Source organism: Sciurus carolinensis, chromosome 14 (assembly GCF_902686445.1).
Source record: "Sciurus carolinensis chromosome 14, mSciCar1.2, whole genome shotgun sequence".
Taxonomy (NCBI): Eukaryota; Metazoa; Chordata; class Mammalia; order Rodentia; family Sciuridae; genus Sciurus; species Sciurus carolinensis.
In genome coordinates, this window is record NC_062226.1 from 21,832,239 (window position 1) to 21,852,289 (window position 20,051).

The 20,051-nt window shown below is 34.5% G+C and overlaps 1 protein-coding gene across 1 annotated transcript in view; it reads right to left on the reverse strand.

Moving 5' to 3' along the window:
• Positions 1-380: 380 nt before the first annotated feature.
• Ugcg (UDP-glucose ceramide glucosyltransferase) overlaps positions 381-20,051 on the reverse strand; it is a 37,595-nt gene continuing 17,924 nt past the window's right edge. Inside the window, exons 2-9 of the mRNA XM_047525586.1 lie at positions 17,804-17,945; positions 10,168-10,270; positions 9,002-9,103; positions 7,238-7,350; positions 5,010-5,188; positions 3,651-3,737; positions 2,789-2,978; positions 381-2,319 (exon numbers count right to left, since the gene is read on the reverse strand). Of these exons, the coding sequence (XP_047381542.1) occupies positions 2,149-2,319; positions 2,789-2,978; positions 3,651-3,737; positions 5,010-5,188; positions 7,238-7,350; positions 9,002-9,103; positions 10,168-10,270; positions 17,804-17,945 (1,087 nt within the window). The 3' untranslated portion in view covers positions 381-2,148. The remainder of the gene's footprint in view (positions 2,320-2,788; positions 2,979-3,650; positions 3,738-5,009; positions 5,189-7,237; positions 7,351-9,001; positions 9,104-10,167; positions 10,271-17,803; positions 17,946-20,051) is intronic.

The window sequence follows — 20,051 nt, forward strand, 5'->3', positions numbered from 1 at the left end:
TTGACAGAACAGTCATTTTTATATTTACAAGACCACAAGAAGTCTGTCCAGCCATTTTGGTTTTGTTATTACTTTGCCCATACTGAGATCAGCAAAAAAGCTATGTAATAAGCAAGATTTCACTTCAGCAGTGCAAAGGATGGCATCAACCAAACTTCATAAAACACACCAACGAATTACAAACATGGTCAGGCAAAACTCATCTAAGAGTGATTGAAAAAAAAAGTAATAAAGTAGTGGGTCACAACTAGACTGGTTTTTACTGTGCAACTTTCCTTAGGGAACAAAATTACCCATTTTACATAAAGAAAGGAAAATGCATCCAAGCCTTTGTTCACAAAGAAAATGCCCTTCAAACAAACTCATCATAAGGCAAAAAAAAAAAAAAAAAAAAAGCAGTTTGGCCCAGAGAAAAACTTAAATAAAACGTGTATATAGAATATACACATTTATAGATATATTGCAATTTAAACCATGTATATAGTTATTAGACAATTGAATGAGTTGGCTCAGTAGAGTGAAGTTTCTATAAATATGTAGTTATTGCTAATATGCTACTCATTAGCTTTGACGTGGAAACTGTAGTAACTTAGAATTCGAAGCTGCCACATTGCCAGTGTTAGCCCTGCAGTAGGCATCATATGGACAACATGCCACCCAATCCTGAAGAAAAGCGGAACACTACTACCAAGGAAAAAAAAAAAAAAGAAAAGAAAAAAGAAAAAAAAGGCTTATGCACTGTCCCTTACATTTTTGCTTATATTTTTAAACAAAAACAAGTCCAGTTCACCACAAGTTAAGAACAACCTGACAAGCAAGTTTAGCTGCATGATTGGGAGAGAAGAGTGAAGTACGGCATGCATTTACAACAAGCGCTGATCTAGTCTATTTTGTCATACAAACTGGAATACAAAAATCCAATTTAAATAAGACTAGACTATCATAGTAAAAAAAAAAAAAAAAAAAAACACACACAGTAGACTTAGTTTGATACTGATTGATTTTAAGAGTAAAACTCATCCTGTCCCCTCTTAATTAATACTCTACTGCAATTGATTTATTGATGGCTAGAATATTTACTTACTTAAAAAAGATATTAAATACCTGTATCATGAAATTACATTCTTATTAACAATAAGACATACTGTGTAAGAAAATAGCTCATGTGTGAAATGTGTCTGAAATGCATTTTTCCTTACATCTATCAAAAGATCCACTCACACTAAAACGAAATCACCCCAAACCCCCCCTGAAAAAAAGTTAAGGAAAGATGGGGTGGGCCCAGCAAGGAGCAGGGAAGGAAAGATTCAGCTATAGTAATTACAGCACAGTGATTAACAATGGTTCAAGACAGAACCAACAAGAGTTGGTCAAAAAGATGCCTTCAATACATGGCTACAATTAAAAACCAAACTCAGCCCCTTTTGGTTCATTGCAGTGAGACCAAAAAAAAAAAAAAAAGAAAAAAAGAAAAAAAAAATCTCTCACAGATTCATATAAATACTAGACTCCAGCTCTTTTATTATAATTATTTTTAAAAGTTTTCCCGTTTGTTTCTGTAAGGCCTAGCTACCTTATTACAATTTATATTTGCTCTGCAACAACTACAAGAGGTAGGCGTAAAGCATGAAAAAGTTTCTCAGTTAGGACCTCACTGTGGCTTGTCCACTGTGTGATTACCACTCACTTTAGACGTGAAAGCTCATGGCCTTCTGGTCTTTTCTAAACCCTCAATGATGTTACCATCCCACTCATCCATGATCTAAGAGAGAGGACTCAAGTAAGAAACTTTCTCTACTGAAGGATACTGTCATAGTGTCTGTTGCAGAGCATTCATATATATATATGTATATATATATTTATTTGTTTAAAAAAATAAACAACAAAAAACAAACCAAGGTTCCTAGAACCAATTCTCTTGATTCTCTACTTCCACAAAATAAAGAGTACCATTTGGCCAAGACTACAGATGTGTTTTTTTTTTTTTTTTTTTTTTTCACAGATGCAAGTGCCATGCAAAATAAATTAAAGAACAGATACCAAAACATACATGTGATAAAACTACTGAAGGTAGATCTTTAAAAGCATTTATATAAACATAATTTATAATACTTTTTTTTTCTTTTATATACAGTCACAAAGTCATAGTTATACATCTAGGATTTCCTCTGCTGTACCTCCACAGCGCAACCTATAGCGACCAGTTCTCCAGCTTATAGTAGGGTCCCATAATGCCGACAAAAAAATGTATATCGTCATGGATTCTCGGATGAACCAAGCAACTGCATAATCAAGTTTTGAAAAACACAGTGTGCCACCCTAGGAATTAGAAAAAAAGAAAGATCAAAACAAACTAATTTCCTCATTATCAGACTAAAGACACGGTTTTAAAAGAGGAAATTTCTAAGTATATTACATAAAATCAAGTCTGCTTCCTTAGGTAATTTAACTGCCATGCAATACCATTTAAGAAAATGCTGACTATTAGTAAAAGCAACATTTAAATAACTGCTATACTACCATATGCTTAGCTCAATATTTGCTGATTTCTATAACATGATTTTTTTTCTGCAGCCTTAATAAAAGTAACTGCATAACCAACGGAAAGTTGCAAATCAAGTTAAATTTTGCGTCAAAACATTCCACTAGGGAAAATGTTTAAACCTGTTATTAACCTTCACTGGGAAACTGAAGAATGGTTTAGATAGATTTTCTTCAACCTTCCCTAGATTGAAATAGTTTTAGTTCCACCAAATGAGTCCTAACTTTTTCATGCCTATCCACATACCTGGACACCCCTGAGTTGAATGTAGTCAAATATAAACCATGCCAAGCAATGACACATGAAAAATACCATAATGTCCCATCTGAATACATGGTGGGCGGCCCATCCAATAATTAAACTGGCAACAAAGCATTCTGAAATTGGCTCACAAATGATTGTAGCAGGAAGCATGTTAATTCGCAATTTGGTCCACCTAAAAAAATAAAAAGAATTTTCTCTAAGACAACAGGCTGGTCTATTTCCCCCAAAATTTTATTTCTCAAAATAATCAACTTTTTACCTCTTTAAAAAGTTTTGTGGGATATTTTTGTTTTGTTTTTTATTGTTTTGTGTTTATGACTATTTTTATTTAGTATATCAAAGAGGAAAGTATAAATCCATTTGCATGGCCTAAACTCTGATGAATACAGATTATAAAGTTTAATTGAAGTGCAGAAAAGGTAGACAACAGAAATCAGCATATAAAAAAATTCAAAGTTTCAACATTTTAAAAAATATTTCAGTGCTATACTGGGTATGGTGGTGCACGCCTGTAATCCCAGCAGCTCAGGAGGCTGAGGCAGGAGGATCTCGAGTTCAAAGCCAGCCTCATCAGTTTAGCAATGCACTAAGCAACTCATAGAGCTCATGGAGACCCTGTCTCTAAATAAAATATAAAAAAGGGCTGGGGATGTGTGATCCCCTGTACCAAATTCAAATCAAACAAACAAAAAACAAAATTAATACAGAACACCTAAGCCTATTTTCTGGAAGCAAACAAAAATCTCTCACTTTTAGATATTTTTAAAATACATTTTAGCCCATGTGAAAATCATCCATCCCTGCCGTTCTTTTAACAAAGTATGAGAAGAAACACTTGATTTACCTGATCATTCTGGATTGAAACTGAGAAATTGAATATGAACCAGAGTTTTGCATTGCAACTTGAGTGGACATTGCAAACCTCCAACCTCTGAAAATGAAGATGATTATAAGATGAACCAGGATGATGAGCACACGCAAGCTTGACTGGTTAGGCTTAATCTCTGTAAGAGTGAGCAACTGCTGGCATTCAGGGTGAGCCCAGCCCTCAGGATTAACACACTACTCACGGATGTTTGAGCAATTATGTTGGCCCAAGAGAACACCATCTACAAACTAGAAGGAACTACAGCCCTCTTATTTCACAGTATAAGGTAATATAAAGGGCAGTCACTCTGAAAGTACTTAATGGAGAAGGTGCTGTATTGAATAGTTGAGTCTCTGATCACTACTTCCTGCCTTCCCCAAAAAGGCATGTCTCTAATTCAAGAAGAAGTATAAACAAAAAGTGGTGTTATGTGTCTCATGGGAGACATTAGGAGATTTATGAACCACATGAACACCATTGTGAGAGAATTTTTAAAATAACACTTCAATTTTTAAAACCATATTTTAAATAAACTATCAAGCAAGGCAGTGATGTCCTTTAAACAAACAAGTCTTTTGTGACAGAGAAATGCTAAGTCAATCATATGAACCATTAGAGGGCTTCTTAGGAAATCATCAAATAATCTGCCAAGAAATTTCAAATGCTGGGGCTGGGGTTGTGGCTCAGTGGCAGAGCACTTGCCTAGCACGTGTGAGGCCCTGGGTTCAATCCTCCGCACCACATAAAAATAAAATAAAGGGGGCTGGGAATATAGCTCCATTCATAGAGTGCTAGGTCCTAGGTTCAATCCCCAGCACCACAAATAAATAAATAAAATACACATATATATATATATTTTAAAGCTCATGGAGACCCTGTCTCTAAATAAAATATAAAATAAAACATATATTTTATATATATATATATAAAATTGTTTGCAATAAATAAAACCTAATTAAAAAAAAAAAAGAAATTTCAAATGCTGAACTGATACTTTAAGCCTAATGGCTTATGGTTGCACTGACAGCTTAAATTCTTTTAAAAGAAATTTAATTGAAATTCCTATCTATACTAGTGAAAATGCACAATCACAGAGAAGCTTCCTTTTCACTACTTCAAACCACACTAATTTGAAGAAAATAGGGAAATCAGAACATGTACTTGGCTTCATTAGTACATATCTATAACCAATATGAACTGCTTTTCCAAAATTATTAATCTATTTTGTACTCAATAGCAAAAAATAAAATAGCCCTAATCCATGATTTTAACAGAAAGAGTAAACCAACAGAAGTTAGGTACCAAAAGTACTACAGTTTAATTTAGTTTTCTTACCGGTCAGCTATTGCTTTGGCCATAAAGTAATCTTCAGCAATGTACTGAGCAAAAGCTATGAGTCCTCCTGCTTGATCTAATACATCCTTTCTCATTAAACAAGACATTCCTGTCACACACTTGAAACCAGTTACATTGGCAGAGATATAGGACCTTGGATGTGAAGTTCCAAAATATACCTGTCCAGAAAAACACAAATGTATACAATTAGAACTTGATGTTTAAAATATGATGTTTATAAGTTTTTTCCTTATGAGTTTCTCCGATTAAGTGAATATCCTATTATTCTTAAACTACCTGAATAAAAAGCAGGACATGAGTACTTACATTTAGTAGATGATAAGTATTTTATTTGGTTCATTACTTTTGTAACCACCATTACAAATAAATCTTTACTTCTAGAAGGAAAAGCATATCTCAAATACTATCTTCTAAAACTGTAAAACTCAAAGATTTATCCAAGTAAAAACCTGGATATTAAATCAGACAGATAAAATGTTATTAACTGGTATATAAAGTATTAACAATTATTCAAGGTATCATGTTTTTAGGATGCACATGTAAAAAAACTTACACATCTACTTGTTTTATTTGATCAGTGTATCTACATACACATATAGTTGCATGTGCATATGTACAGGTATATGTTTACATATACATGCAGACTTGCACGTATACACACATCATCCATAGCAGTATAAACCTTCAGGACGGTACTATTTCTTTTTTTTTTTTTTTTTTTTTCTTTTTGTGGTGCTGGGGATTGAACCCAGTACTATTTCTTAATTCCTTTTCTTGCAACCTTTCATCGCTAGGTGCTCTCTGTCCTGGATCAATGAGATTCTTCCTAATTTCTACAATTTTGTTTTTCAATGTACTTTTTATAAATAAGGTGGATACTAACATTCTGTCTTCCATCTTACTGCCCCTTCTCTAGATAGGCTTTCTTGCTACACACTCAGAGAGCACACTGAAGTCATGGTGTGAGACTGAATCAAACCTAACTTCTGAGATCACAAGCACACATCTTAATCCCTTAAGCAGTGAGGTTTTAGGACTATGGGGACTGGGGATTGTGTTGAAGATTTCTTTTAGAGCCTATAAAGACTTCTCTGACTGATCTCCACTCACTCTATGACAGAGTGACTTTCGTGGATTAAACCTACCTAGGGAGTGGATGTATTCTGGGAAATGTTGATCACTGACATATACATCAACTTGGTATTTCTTAAACAAAAGGACAATATGGCATAAAAGAATATAGAGTATTTTAACTTAACACAGCTACCCAGAGTTTCTCTTACTAATCAAAAAAGCTCAGTAATTCAGGACTAACAAGCTCTTGTAGTAGGAGACACATATTCATAGGCAATATTAAGAAAGAGACCATGGCTCAAATTGTCAAAGGTCAAATATGCAAGTTCTCACAATGTATCTTTACCCCTTCATATCTGCAGCCATCATAACACTGTAATTCAAAAGAATATAAATGCAGATATATTTAAAAACTGAAACCATGAATCCTTCCCTTATAACATGAAGGTAAGTTTTCCTAAATGTTTAATGGTATAGGAATTTACATGATAGACTATGATATAGGCAATAAAAGTACCTTTATGAAAGGTAATTAAGTTACTAACATGGAAAAAGTTTAAATGACAAAATGAAAATTACTTTTAGAATACTACCTCAACTATGTTTTTAAAAAGGCACATGGAAAAAAATTAGAATCCAAAGTACCAAAATGTTAAAAGGGCTGGGAATTTGGCTCAGTGGTAGAGCACTTGCGTAGTGCAGAGTCCTGGGTGCGATGCTCAGCACCGCAGGCAAACACAAAGTTGAAGCGAAACAGGGGAAATCAAATGGACTATATGAAAACTCACACAAACACCTTTCTTGTAAATATGAAATACTTCATGATATATTAACAAAGGTTTTTTTTTTTTTTTTCAGTTTGAACTTTAGAAAGAACACTACTACGCTCTTTTATGTAAGTCAACAGTCTAGGCATTTCCCAGGTGCACCTCCTGGTGCCAGGGTATGGTCAGTTCAGCAGTAGGTCACCCAGGGGCCAGAGAATGTCCTCACTAAGGAAACAGCTACTCTCACCTTGAGGATTTTAGTTTAGATATAACCTCAGGTAGTCAATACTAACTCTCAGAACAATCTCAAGCTTCTAGAAGATTAGTGATCTGATAACCAATATTATTTATAACCACCATACTTACCTGTTCTAATGTGGCGGCAAAGCCCTGTCTGTCAGCTACATAAGGCAGCCCATGAACCAAGCCTACTTTTTCTGTCATTTGATTAACCATGTCAGTTAGTGTGTCTGGAATTACTAAAATTAAAAAAAATAAAATAAATAAAGATGAGGAGAAGGGAGAGAAAAGGTTACTTTTTAGTAAAATGCTAATGTAAAATATCTCTTATGAATTGTTATTAAATTAAAATAAAACTTACTTTAAACATTTGGATTTAATAAGATGAATCAATTACTTTTCTGAGTAGGACACGAAATTTCATAAAGGCATACTTTATGATAATTTTACTCTACACATATTCAGTCTAGTATACATCTAATACGTATCACACACTAGGAATACTTTGCAAATGTTCCCTGGCCCAAATGGAATAAGGGCAACGTGTTCTATGAAAAAGATTCTGGAGCAGGTCAAAGGACCTTAGTTCTTGTCTCTATTCTCCAACCTGACCCCTCTTTCACAGTGTTTATTTGTACCCGATCCCTTAGAACTGCTAATGAGAAATGGAGTAAAACCATATTTAACCAAGATTTGTACCCTGAAAGGCATAACAAAAATGAATTTATAACAGATGGCAAACGTGAAGAATGAGTGGAAGTTGACAGAATGAGCATAAGGACTTGACCAGGAGTTGACGGATTTGTAATGGTCCTGATTCATTTGTAGGAGTACTGCTCCTGTAAATTTTCAAATTTGCATTTAAGCTAATAAAGAACTCTTTGCCCTATTTTCAAATAGCAAACATCTAATTTTTCATGACCTTATGTACTTCCTTCTAGTATTCAAGAACTAAACCTACTGTATGAAACAAAGTTGTGTTTGGACCTTAAACACTCGTATTCTAGGTCAGTGGTTCTCTACCAAGAGCAATTCTTCTCCACAGGGGACACTTGGCAATGTCTGGAGACAACTTTGGTTCTTCCAACTGAGCAGGGGGCTCAGAGTGGCATCTAGTGGGTAGAGGCCAGGTATGCTGATAAAACATCCCACGGACAGACCCCATAACAAAAAATTATGAGGCCCAAAATGTCACTAATGTTGAGGTTGAGAAATGTAAGATAGGGCTGGGGTTGTGGCTCAGTGGTAGAGCGCTTGCCTAGCATGTGTGAGGTGCTGGGTTTGATTCTCAGCACCGTATATACATCAAACAATAAAATAAAGGTCCATCAACAACTAAAAAAAGTAAAAAAAAAAAAGAAATGTAAGGTAATCAGAGCACAGCAAGGTATTACAGTATCTAACATAAGGATGAGTGTTTAAAAGTGCAAATTATAATTTAGTATATAAAAGGCTTCTTGCTAAAACCATCTAAGAACACACAGATATACCCTAATAACTGTATGTATTCTAGTACAACATGCACTTAGTGATTTCTGTCCCCTTTGAGACAGTGTATTATGTAAGTCACGGCAGATTCAAGCAGAAGATATGCATCACACAAACAAGGGAAAATTACACACATGAGAAAGCTCCTTAATTGTATAATGGACTGTGACTATTTTTTTTAATGGTTGGAATTTTCTCTTCAAAATGAAAACATTTTAATATGTATAATATTCTGGGTTAGGATAAGAAAAAAAATCAAAATATTAGTAAGTATAATAGAACATACTACCATGAGATAATGATGAAATAAATTATTAGGCAAACAAAAAGGATTGATAAATTTAGTTTTGGATTGTCTTTTATCATTAAATAGTTTTATAAAATAAGTAAGAAAAACCTCACCTCTTATTCCACTATCACAAATCCATATAAGATCATACTTTGCAACTTCATATCCTGGCATTAAATTATTAATTTTAGGATTAATGCCAACCTTTTTGCCACCTAAGAATGTAAAGATACAACAGTAAAAAAAGAATTATAATATTGAAAATACTTTTATTATAAAGAAATATGGTAGAGAGAAGTTAGAGTATTTTTATATTTAAAAATTTAAACATACATCTACAATTTTTACATTTTCTATTACTTATAATATTGAGAAGAAATGTTTCATTTTCAAAAGGAAAAATTATAACATTTAGCTTTGAAAACTCACTGGTTTAGTTTAATTCTTAAATTCTTACCTTAGTAGTAGGAATCAATATTTGGTAACAACTGTACAACATGACGACTATGGTTACAACAACAAAGTGTTGAATACTGGAAAGTTACTGGGAGTAGATTTCTCACCACAAATAAACAAGAATGTGAGGTCGTGCACAGGCTGATTAGTTTGATCTAGCCATTCCCCAAAGCGTACATACTTCAAAACATCATATTTTATACTATAAATGCACATAAATCCTGTCATTTAAAAAGTGATAGTAAGAAACAAAAGCTATAGGGCTCATTTTGAAGCTATTAAAACAGCATACAGAAATTGACTATTAGGGTGAAACAGTGGAATCAGATGGAATCAGACCTATGTTTAACAGTTAAAAAAAAAAACAAAAACAAAACTAACATTTAATGGTAAATATACTTCTATAAGCCTTAAGAATAAGTCTATAGGCATTTGGAAAAATACTCATTTTGTGATATAATAAAAGTGATTTCTATTGCTTACTTCCAATTATAGTCAATGATACCCAGAAAATGGTATACCCATTTACACAATGAAAATATTACCAAAAGAACATACGTGGGTCTGATTGGTGAGTAAAATGTTATTTTTTGGTGTGTTTTGTAAATCACAGATTTGGGAGAAAAAGCCAAAAACCTTTGTTTTGATAACTTTTCTCAAAGGAATGTAAACATCTTTCACTTCTCTAAACACTACATTTAGAGCAAACATGCTAATAATGTCAATGGGTGGCAAACACCTAATCTATGGTTCAATGCAGAAAAGACTGAGAATTAATAGTAACAAAACAAAATGGTTGGTGAAGAATTAATTTGTTGCTTACCTATAAATAATCTAGCATCGACATTTGGATATTTTCCAAGTAGCTTCTTACATACGTCAATGGCTGGATCATCATGATCTTGTACACAAAGGAGTACTTCATACTAGTCAAAGAAGATGTTTTATGTAAATTAACCTCTTTAAAAATAAGCAGTTATTGATAGCATTTACAACCAATCAAAAGCATAAGAAAAACAAGCAATCATATATATATAAAGTTTACAAGTTAAGAGAGTATTCATAATGGGTGCAAACACTGATGGTAACAAGTGTTGCTTAAATGGAGGGAAGATCCTCCAAGACAGGGACCTGTTTGCAAGCTGGAGGAATAGGGCAGAGGCTGGGAGCGCCCAAGCTTGAGGTCTCGCCCATTCCCAGACAAGCAGGCTCTAGTGAGTAAACTGCATCTGGAGCTTGTCCAGGGCCTTCGTTATTGAAGACTAAATGCTCACAGGGCACCCAGCAGAATAAAAAGTAACAATGAAAGGAAGCAATATAAATACATCCTCTATCTTCTAGGAACTTTGTCTTGAAACTCAATATTATTTCATGAAGGTGCTATAAATATACAAATAAAATCCCATTATGACATACTTAAAGGACAAAATGAGATCAGATCTTTTTATATAATTTTTAAAATAAAATAAACTTTTATTTGATTTAACATTCACTATCTTGAAAAGCATGCTTTGCTAGCTTTATAACTATGAAAATACTCAGGATTTCATTTTGCTCAGGGCTACGTTTAGTCAGAAACTCATTTCTTAACACTTGAATGGCTGTGTCAAAATTACCCTAGGACATTTATTTTAAAAAGAGAATTGGGTCCTATTCTTAGACTTCTGAATCAGAAGCTCTGAGGGTGATTCTGATACATAGCCAGGTTCGTAAAATCTTGAGTTGAAATTCTCAGTTACCATTACTAAATGTTAAAAGTGCTTGCTCTCACATACGAAGATGTATTATTTTGTGGGTTATTATTGTAAGTAGTAATTTTTCCAGAAGTGGTGATGAATTCACGCTGACTCAACGACAAATTTCCTACCAAATCCCCTTTCTAAAACTGGTTGAGCATTTTTAAGCACAGAAAGGAAGTTAATTATGTCCATGAAAAAATAACAAAGCTATGTGTTCTAAAAATTAAAAAGAGCTATGGACACGACATTTTATGTGTCTAACACACAGGAACTAACTTGGGTAATAGGCAGGGCTGTTTTATTTATGTCTACTGATAAGCATGCACAAGTAAAAAGTAGAAATGAAATGTTTACAGTATTGTTGAGCATAATAATTAATCACCACTTGCCAAATACAACTTATTTCACCAAGGGTTAGCAATAAAGAAATTTGTAGGGCTGGGGATGTGGCTCAGCATGAGTGCTTCCCTAGTAAGCACAGCACCTTGGGTTTAATTCCCAGCACTGTGGGGCTTAAGTCCAGAAACACCAGGACCAAGGTCAGTGAAGCTTTTAGCTTTAAAAAAAAAAAAAAAAATCTTTCTCATGGGGCGGGAGGAGGGGGTGGGGAAGGAAAGAGTAGATGGAGACAGACAGTATTACCCTATGTATATGTATGATTACCTGAATGGTGTGAATCTACACTGTGTACAACCACAGAAATGAAAAGCTGTACCCCATTTGTGTACAATGAATCAAAATGCAGTCTGTAAAAATAAAAATTAAAAAAAAGCTTTCTCAATAATTAAATCAATGGTGAAAACAATTTATTCTTTCTTCACACTTTCTGCCTACTGTTATACATCCTGATATCTACCTTTAATGATGACTAAAACTGCCATTCAAGAAGGATTAAAACCAACTCTGCAGTTACGTGCTCTTCAGAGGCCAGATAAAAATCTGCCAATGGCAAAGACACCATTTCTCCACACCCCTGAAGTTTCCCGGAGTTGAGTCTCGGTTCTATAAAGTGTCAGTCATCCTCCTGTCCTGACTCTCAAAATTCTCAGTCCATCCACCAAAAGGCAGTGGCCTTCACCGTGAAGATTGGAAAGGTTAAGCGCTTGACTTTCTAAAGGGTAAAAGTAACAATTAGTTTTTCTACTCTAGTAAGCTGTTCAGCCAGGCTTGCTTTAAAGAATTCCTTGTTTTCCCAGACATAGCTTAGTTTCTTTAATGTTTTTATAATTCATGCTATTTTGTAGGTATGATGAGTAAATACATTAAAAGAAAATGTTTCTAAGCAATGTAATTCCACAATAGCAAAAGAAAATTTTGTAAAACATAGTACTGAAAATGTACTCAATGGGAAACAAAGAGCTAACCTGAAAAACTGGAGTATAGCACAAATATTTTAAGAGTTCTATGGTGATAATTTGGGAGGTTATAAGTAAGGGAGGTACAGCTGACCTGTATTCAGATGCAAGGTTTAAAATTATAATTTTTATTGATTACGCTTCTTAAACTTAATTACAGAATATAAACAAATACCTTCGGATTAGCCAGAGTGCAAATGAAACTCAGCTCACATTATCCATAAAAGAAGTATAGACTCTTAAAACACGTAACCTTTATATAAATGTTTCTGATATTAAAAATCACACCCAATTGGAGGAAGCATTCCAAGTATTTCCTAAGGTATCAAATTTTAATGAGGACTCTGCTTTTCAGCTGTGATAATCACCTCTTTGTCTTCACAGTTTGCTCATTTTATTTGCTAGAAATCTCTGTATTAAAATAGTTAAAGCATTCCAACTACACTGTAACTGACACAAGACACTAAACTGGTGAGAGGCTTTTAGTTCATACAAAAGTAACTTTTCAGGTATTTTTATACTCTTTAGGATTAGGTATAAATATGTATGTTAAAAACTGTATTAAAAAACACTTAAGATATTTCAAGAAAACATTTACTTTATAAATCTGCAAGGGATAGAAGAGAAAGTAAATTCTACTCTAAATAGATACTGTTTGAATACATGAACTCTAGACATAACCTCTAAACTAGGCGTAAGATTAGCTTCCATTAAATCTTAAGCAAGATTTCTATGCAAATAGCCAAACAAAGTAACTTTCTCCTTTTTCTTTTAAAACAGTGACATGACTAAAAGGAACAAGATAAGTATTTTAAAAAATCCACAAGCAAGAACATTCAGTCCTTTAATATTTAGGAACTGAATATCTGAAATTGCAATAATGATGACTATTACTTTTTGCACTTATGAATAAGTTAAGCTGCATAAGTAACAGATTTAAATGCACAAATATTTTTTAAAATCCCACTGATTCAGTCTCGTAGGCATTAGGAAAGTAAACTTTTTATTATAAGAAACAGGATAAAATTTCTTTTTAAAATAGACGTTTTGGGCTTTTTTTTTTTTTTTTGTGCTGGGGATTAAACCCAGGACCTAGTACAGGTTAACCTGTATAGCACATGCTCTACCACCAAGCTCCACCTTGTCCTGAAAAATGTTTTCATGCTTGGATCAATTATATTGCATTATCAAGTAAGAATACCTGGAAATAGCTTGAGTTATTATTTATAGATAACTACTTTTCACATATTTATAGACAATTTAATATTTGAATTACAATAGAATACGAAACCTATCACAGAAGGCACTTTGACCCCCGAATGCCTAGAACATTTGCTGGCACAGAGCCGGTAGTGAATATGTTTGTTAAAACATTTGTCCTGGGTAACTTCTGAGTGAAAAAAAGATGCCAGGAAGAAGATGTTTTATGAGAAAACTACTCCGAATTCTAAGTTTTGACAGGTAAGGCTGAATATTTGTTATCTATTCTCAAGAACCAGATTGTTGATACAGTTTTTCAAACTAATTCGATAAATTCCGAATCTTTCAGACTTCATTTTACTACCTGTATTAACAACACTTATACTTGATCTTTTAATTGGATCATATTTTTTAGCCTTTCTTTGTTAGATAACTACTTGGTTAGAAAAATATCATAAGGATAGCTACACCACTGACTATGAGGAATTCAAAATATGGCTCTGAACTTATAACATTTTAAACCATTTCTATGTTTGCACGAGAGAAAAAAAAATTCCAATTACCATAGCTGTACTGTTAAAAACTGACCATTAATTTAAAGTGTTCATATGGCTGAAGTGAAGCTAGCAAGACACTTGCTGAATCCTTCTGCTACTGCTGGATCTCCCCCAAATCTGTCCTATGCTGATGCCAAATGAGCACTCAATTTTGTAAAAAATGAATTGCATCATTTTTTTCACTCTTGTATCTTCTCCTAAAGAATATGCATCAACATAAAGGTGGATTTATAAGACATTTAAAGCATAGACATCTTTCAGGGCTATTAGTGTAATCTTACCAAAATGAAACCTAGAAATTCTGAACAAGTATCACTAATAAGTATTCTCGCACATGCCCAAAATTAAATAAAAAATTAAAACTTCAACATATGTTCTACCCTTTTCCCCAAAATGGCCCATGATGTCCAAATCAAATAGCAGAGGAAAAACTTATGTCCAGAATGGAGATATTTCCATACTTTTGTAAAATGACCTTCACACTCAACAAAAAGCAAACACTAAAGTGTGCTGGGCATGGCAGTCATGTTACTGTTGATTATGTGACAATTTGCCTCCGTGGTGACACAAACATTGCATCAGTTCACACTCAGACTTGTGATTTCGATGGTCTACCTTCAGTCTCTAGTGAAACCCTTGCTACTGCATTTGGTTTTTAAAAGAACAAATAAAATGTCATGTGATAAAAAATTTTCCCCTAATTCGCAGATACTTTGTACTTTTTGTCTGGTTTCAAATTTTCTATTTAAACAGCTATTATAATTATAAAATAAAATTGTTTGTCTTAAAAGAATAGTCTCCTGCATATGCTATTCTCTTTTCATAAGGAGCACCAAAATATCTTTCTCCTTAACTAACTTAAAACCTCAATGATATATCGCAAATGGTAAAAGACCTAATTCAAACTGGAGCTTGAAATAATCTTGAATTATAATCTTTTTAAAAAACTTCATTCAGAAGAAGAAATCAATTACAGATTCACCCCAAATGTTCATAATTAATGGAACATATGTTCCCAGGGTTATTTTTAAGAACTCTTTCTATAACTAAAGGCTGCACAAACTTCCTCAACTATTTAAATCCCACGACTTATCAGCTCAGAAAGGCTGCAACATATAAATTAAATAACCAAGACTTAAAAGTGATTGAAACAAAGGAGACAAGTCAATATTGGTTGAGGTAACATTTCATGTATAGATCAGAGGTGATTTTGCACAAAAGATAAATCTTGCTTTTAAACCTGGAATTGAAAGGTTGCTAGAATTCTAGGGTTCAAACTCATTTATTTACACTTGAGCATGGTCTCAGTTATCAAGTAACCTGTAGAGAGAGGACTACAGTAATTTAACAAACTTAGTATTTATTCTGGGCACTTTATGACTGGGTGAATTGGAGCAAACCACTTATCCTCTTCGTGCCTTGGTTTGCTAATCCATCAAATAATATTATCATTTGTTCACAGGTTTGTATCATATGTAATAATGGTTGGAAAAGAGATTTGAAAAGTGTAATGCCATGTGAAGGCAAGGTAGTACTGTATTTGGTCAAGACCTTTTTCAAAAACCAACAATTTCTAGGAAGTAAAGTGAGAAAAGAATGAAAATGCTGTATCACAACATATTCCACTCTTACGTATAATTATGTACCAATTAAAAAATGGCAATGCATGAAAAAAAGTGAGTGAATGTGGAGGAGGGTGGGGTGATTGGGGAAAGGACAGCTGGGTGGTTAAGAAAGTGAAATGTGAGATTACATTCCACATCCATAAATGTATATGATTCTAATTCTATGTTACGCCCTAAGATGTATGCATAATGAATGAAAATATTATTTCACTCATAAAAATAAATTTTCCTTTGCATTTACTTGCATACTATGGGTCTTGGAAAACTTCCATTTTTCTTCTTGCAGAACTTACTTTACAATTAATCTTATTTTTATCATTCTTTCCAAATTGTAAAAGACTGTGTTTTGCATCTTTTATGAGGGGGGGAAAAATCAAGTGTATACAATTATCTTATTTTTTTGAAAATGATATAGTTATTTGATTACATAACACATATGTATAATTCGGATCTCTAAAATTTTTAAATATAAATACATACAGGTCAGAAGAAACATTTTGCTTTAGTTTTCAATACCTAAATCTAACACTCACAAAGTGATAATATAAAAATAACACTAAAAAAAAATCTGAATGATACTCACGTCCCCATACCTAATAAGAATTATATTAAGGTTGCCACAGCTATGTCTTTGCTATTCTTTTCATTGGTGCTACCAAGGAAAATAAGGGCTAAAAAAAAAAGAACAAACACTGATCCCCATGAGAAGTGTGGTATGTTTATCACGATCTTTCTGACAGTGCAGGTTACAGAGTACTAAAGAAATAGGAGGAAAGAGTCTCCAAGTAGCAAAAATAGCTATTAAAAAAAAAGAAACTGAGGAAACAGGGTAAAAACTGAGATGAGTAGAGAGAAAGGGAAAGTAAAGCTATACTGAAAATCAAGCAGGCAGAAATTCAAAGACATGTTCTTCTTACAAGTAATCGATGCCCTTTGAAAAGCAGTGTCTCAAATAGGCAATTTATTATTTTTTTATTTGTTCTTTTTAGTTACACATGACAGAATATATTTTGACATGTTACACATACATGGAGTATAACTTCCCATTCTTGTAGTTGTACATGATGTGGAGTTAGTCTGGTCATATGTTTACATATGAACATAGGAAAGTTATGTCCGATTCAGTCTAATCTTTCCTATTCCCATCCCACATCCTTCCCTTCATTCCCCTTTGTCTAATCCAATCAACTTCTACTCTCTCCCTTCTTATTGTGTATTAGCATCCACATATCAGAGAGAATGTTCTGCCTTTGTTTTTTTGGGATTGGCTTATTTTGCTTAGCTCAAACAGGCAATGCAGTAAACCTGCAGTAAAGTTAAATACAAAAATCAACATGAATTAACTTCTCCCAAGAAACTCAAAGTGAATACTAAAAGGAAGCTATAAAAATAATACAGATCTATCTTTAAAAAACTGGAAGTTATCCAATGAAGGGACACACTGAGTTGTAGATGCCAACTGTATAGGTAAGTGGCATGAGCAATACAACTAAGCATTAAAAATCAGAATAAAGAAATTAAAAATTAGGTAAGATGAGGCCGCTGCTTGCCACTAATCATAACCCTTCTAGGCCCAAAGCCAGTTTCTCAAGGGCATTCCTGGTTGGTCCTAGTATCTCACATTCCTCTTCAGACCACGGAACCCCTTCTCACTCACGGCCTCCTCTTCCTTCTGTTTCCACATGACTCTCACAGAACAAGATTTCTAAACTCATATCACCAGCACCAGACCATGTCTTGAGTTCCAGGAGGCTTGCGACTTCAGGTGGATATACAGGTGCTCAGACAAGGACTTTACGCCCCCTTTGCCAGCCCCACCGCTGTCCTGTGATGACTAGCACTGAAGCTTAAATGTTGTGAGTTCACCATCACGGTGAATTTTCAAATCTTTCACTTTATGCAGTGTGGACATTCCTAAGTGTTTATGATGGAGGATTAACACGTGGCCCAGCCCACTTCTAGTCAGTACAGTGTCGTACTTACTTTGGGATAATCCAATTCAAAGAATGTTTCCAAGTTGTTGATGAGGTTAGGATCTACCCCTTTCAGTGGTTTCAGAAGAGAGACACCTGGGAGCTTGCTATATGGCTGTTTGTCTGTTGCCTTCTTGTTGAGGTGTAATCGGCTAAAAAGCAAATGACACAGAATTTATTTCTAGGGGATGTATTAGTGTCAAACCAAAATAAAGCACATAACAAACTATCAATCAATTACTAAATCCTAAACCGAGATTTTTTTTTTTAAAGTGGACATCTTTCTAAAAAGGAGACCTGAAAACAAAGGAAAAGGGAACCAATTAAGCTTTTGGTTTAGGACAAAGTTTAGAACTAAGCAGAACAAATGTTCCAATGAAGAACTTAAATGACTGTTTATTGTTGTGCTCTCAGTGCTCAAAAATTAGGCTGGGCATCGAGGAATGACATGGTGAAGAAATGAATGACAGTGGTAGCCCACACATTATTGCTTTTCCTCTTGAACTGCCATCAAGGTGGACAAAGCTAACACTTGTTTCATCTGATGTCTCCACAAACTGGATTAAAAAACATGACCTTTTACTTTTAGTTTTTAATCTAAAGATGTTAGTCAGATACTCAGTGTGCGTTTTCTCAACCACTTCAACATTTTATGTATGCTTTGGCGGACAAAAAATTGTTTCCCACGCGGGTCCTTCTGCCACCTCCTGCTCACTCAGTTTTGGGTTCTGCTAAGTGGTCCTGGAGTGGCAGTGGGTCAGTCCAACGTGGCCCACCACCAGGGAAGGGAGGGTCCCACATGTCAGGCCAGACTGGGCACTACAGAGAAAGACAAAGGTGTTTCATAAGCCTGGGCACCAATGGGAATGGATCAGAGTTTCAGGGAAACTCCAGGATATTCTAGAGTCAGACCTGAGCTCCAGGCACGCCTGCAAATGTGCTGCTGCTCTGACGTCCTGAATTTCTGTCCACACCCTGTGTGCATGGTGCCCCACACATCAACAACTAGGTTCACAACAACTTCTGCAGTTCCCAAGAGCACTTAACACAGCTTGAATACCTAAGTCAGCTCTATTTTTTAACAACACATTAACATTTGAGCATTGTATTTCTCACATCCCTCCTTGTGAGTGCTAAGACTTTTTTCTCTTAGTCGAACTTTATTTTGGTATATTGCTTTCATACAGGACACTTGGCAGAATAGTACTTACTTCCTGCCAGTTATCTATTCACAAAAAACTCTGATTTGTAGTTTTAAAGATTAACCCTCAAAATTCTCTTCATAAGTGCTTTGACACTTTGGGTTGTTCTGTTCTAACTTTCTTTTGCTTTTTTGTGTTTGTTTGTTTTTACTTTTGCATTTAAGACCATTAAATTTGATTTTGTTTTGGGAAAAAAAAAGGTGGACAAAAAACTCTAATAGGTAAAATAAAATCAATTATCTATGCCAGAGAAATATAAAACAAAATAAAGTTTGGAGAAAAATTTATAATAAACAGTCCAGATAATATACAATTGAAAGGAATATCAAATATCTTGCGTGGAAGAAGAAAATGGGACGTGATATTAGTAAGTTCGAAATGGCAGGAGTAGAATAGAGGGAAGCTGAAATAAGGGGAAAAATTCTCAATGAGAAAAATGTCTATTAATGACACTTGAAGATATCCCAGCATCAAGGTGGCCAAGGTTCTCACTAAGGGTGCTATAGCTCAGGGCTCTTAATGAAGAAATCCCTGCCAATCAGTGTTCTATGGTACCTCAGGCTGTCAAAACGAGAGCGCCATATGAGACAGAATGGTGCCGATTCTAAAGCAGATCACTGAAGACTTCCTCCCTGCTTCTCATAAGTACATTGCCAAGTACTTCTCAAAAGCAAGTATCCAAGTATTCAACAGTAACTAGATGCTAAGGCAATCATGGGTCCCTCTGCAAGATGTTCTAAGACACATTTTAACATCTCGGAAATTAATGGCCTCTTTAATTGCTGCCAGCCAGATTTGTGAAACACAACCAATAAGACGTTTGAGAAGATTAGTAAAACAAAACAACTCCCCTCCACATACACACACCTAGTATCAATGCATCTTTTAATCAAAGAATTACACTATGACCCTATGAATGACCTGGAAGCACACCAGTACCACCTTCCAGACCAGCCAGCTACAAGCTCACTCCCAGTTATCTAAGGAAAGGATGTGCTACAACAAACACCTCGTTTTAGAAATGGCCACAGAAACATCTTTACAGGAAGAAAACAG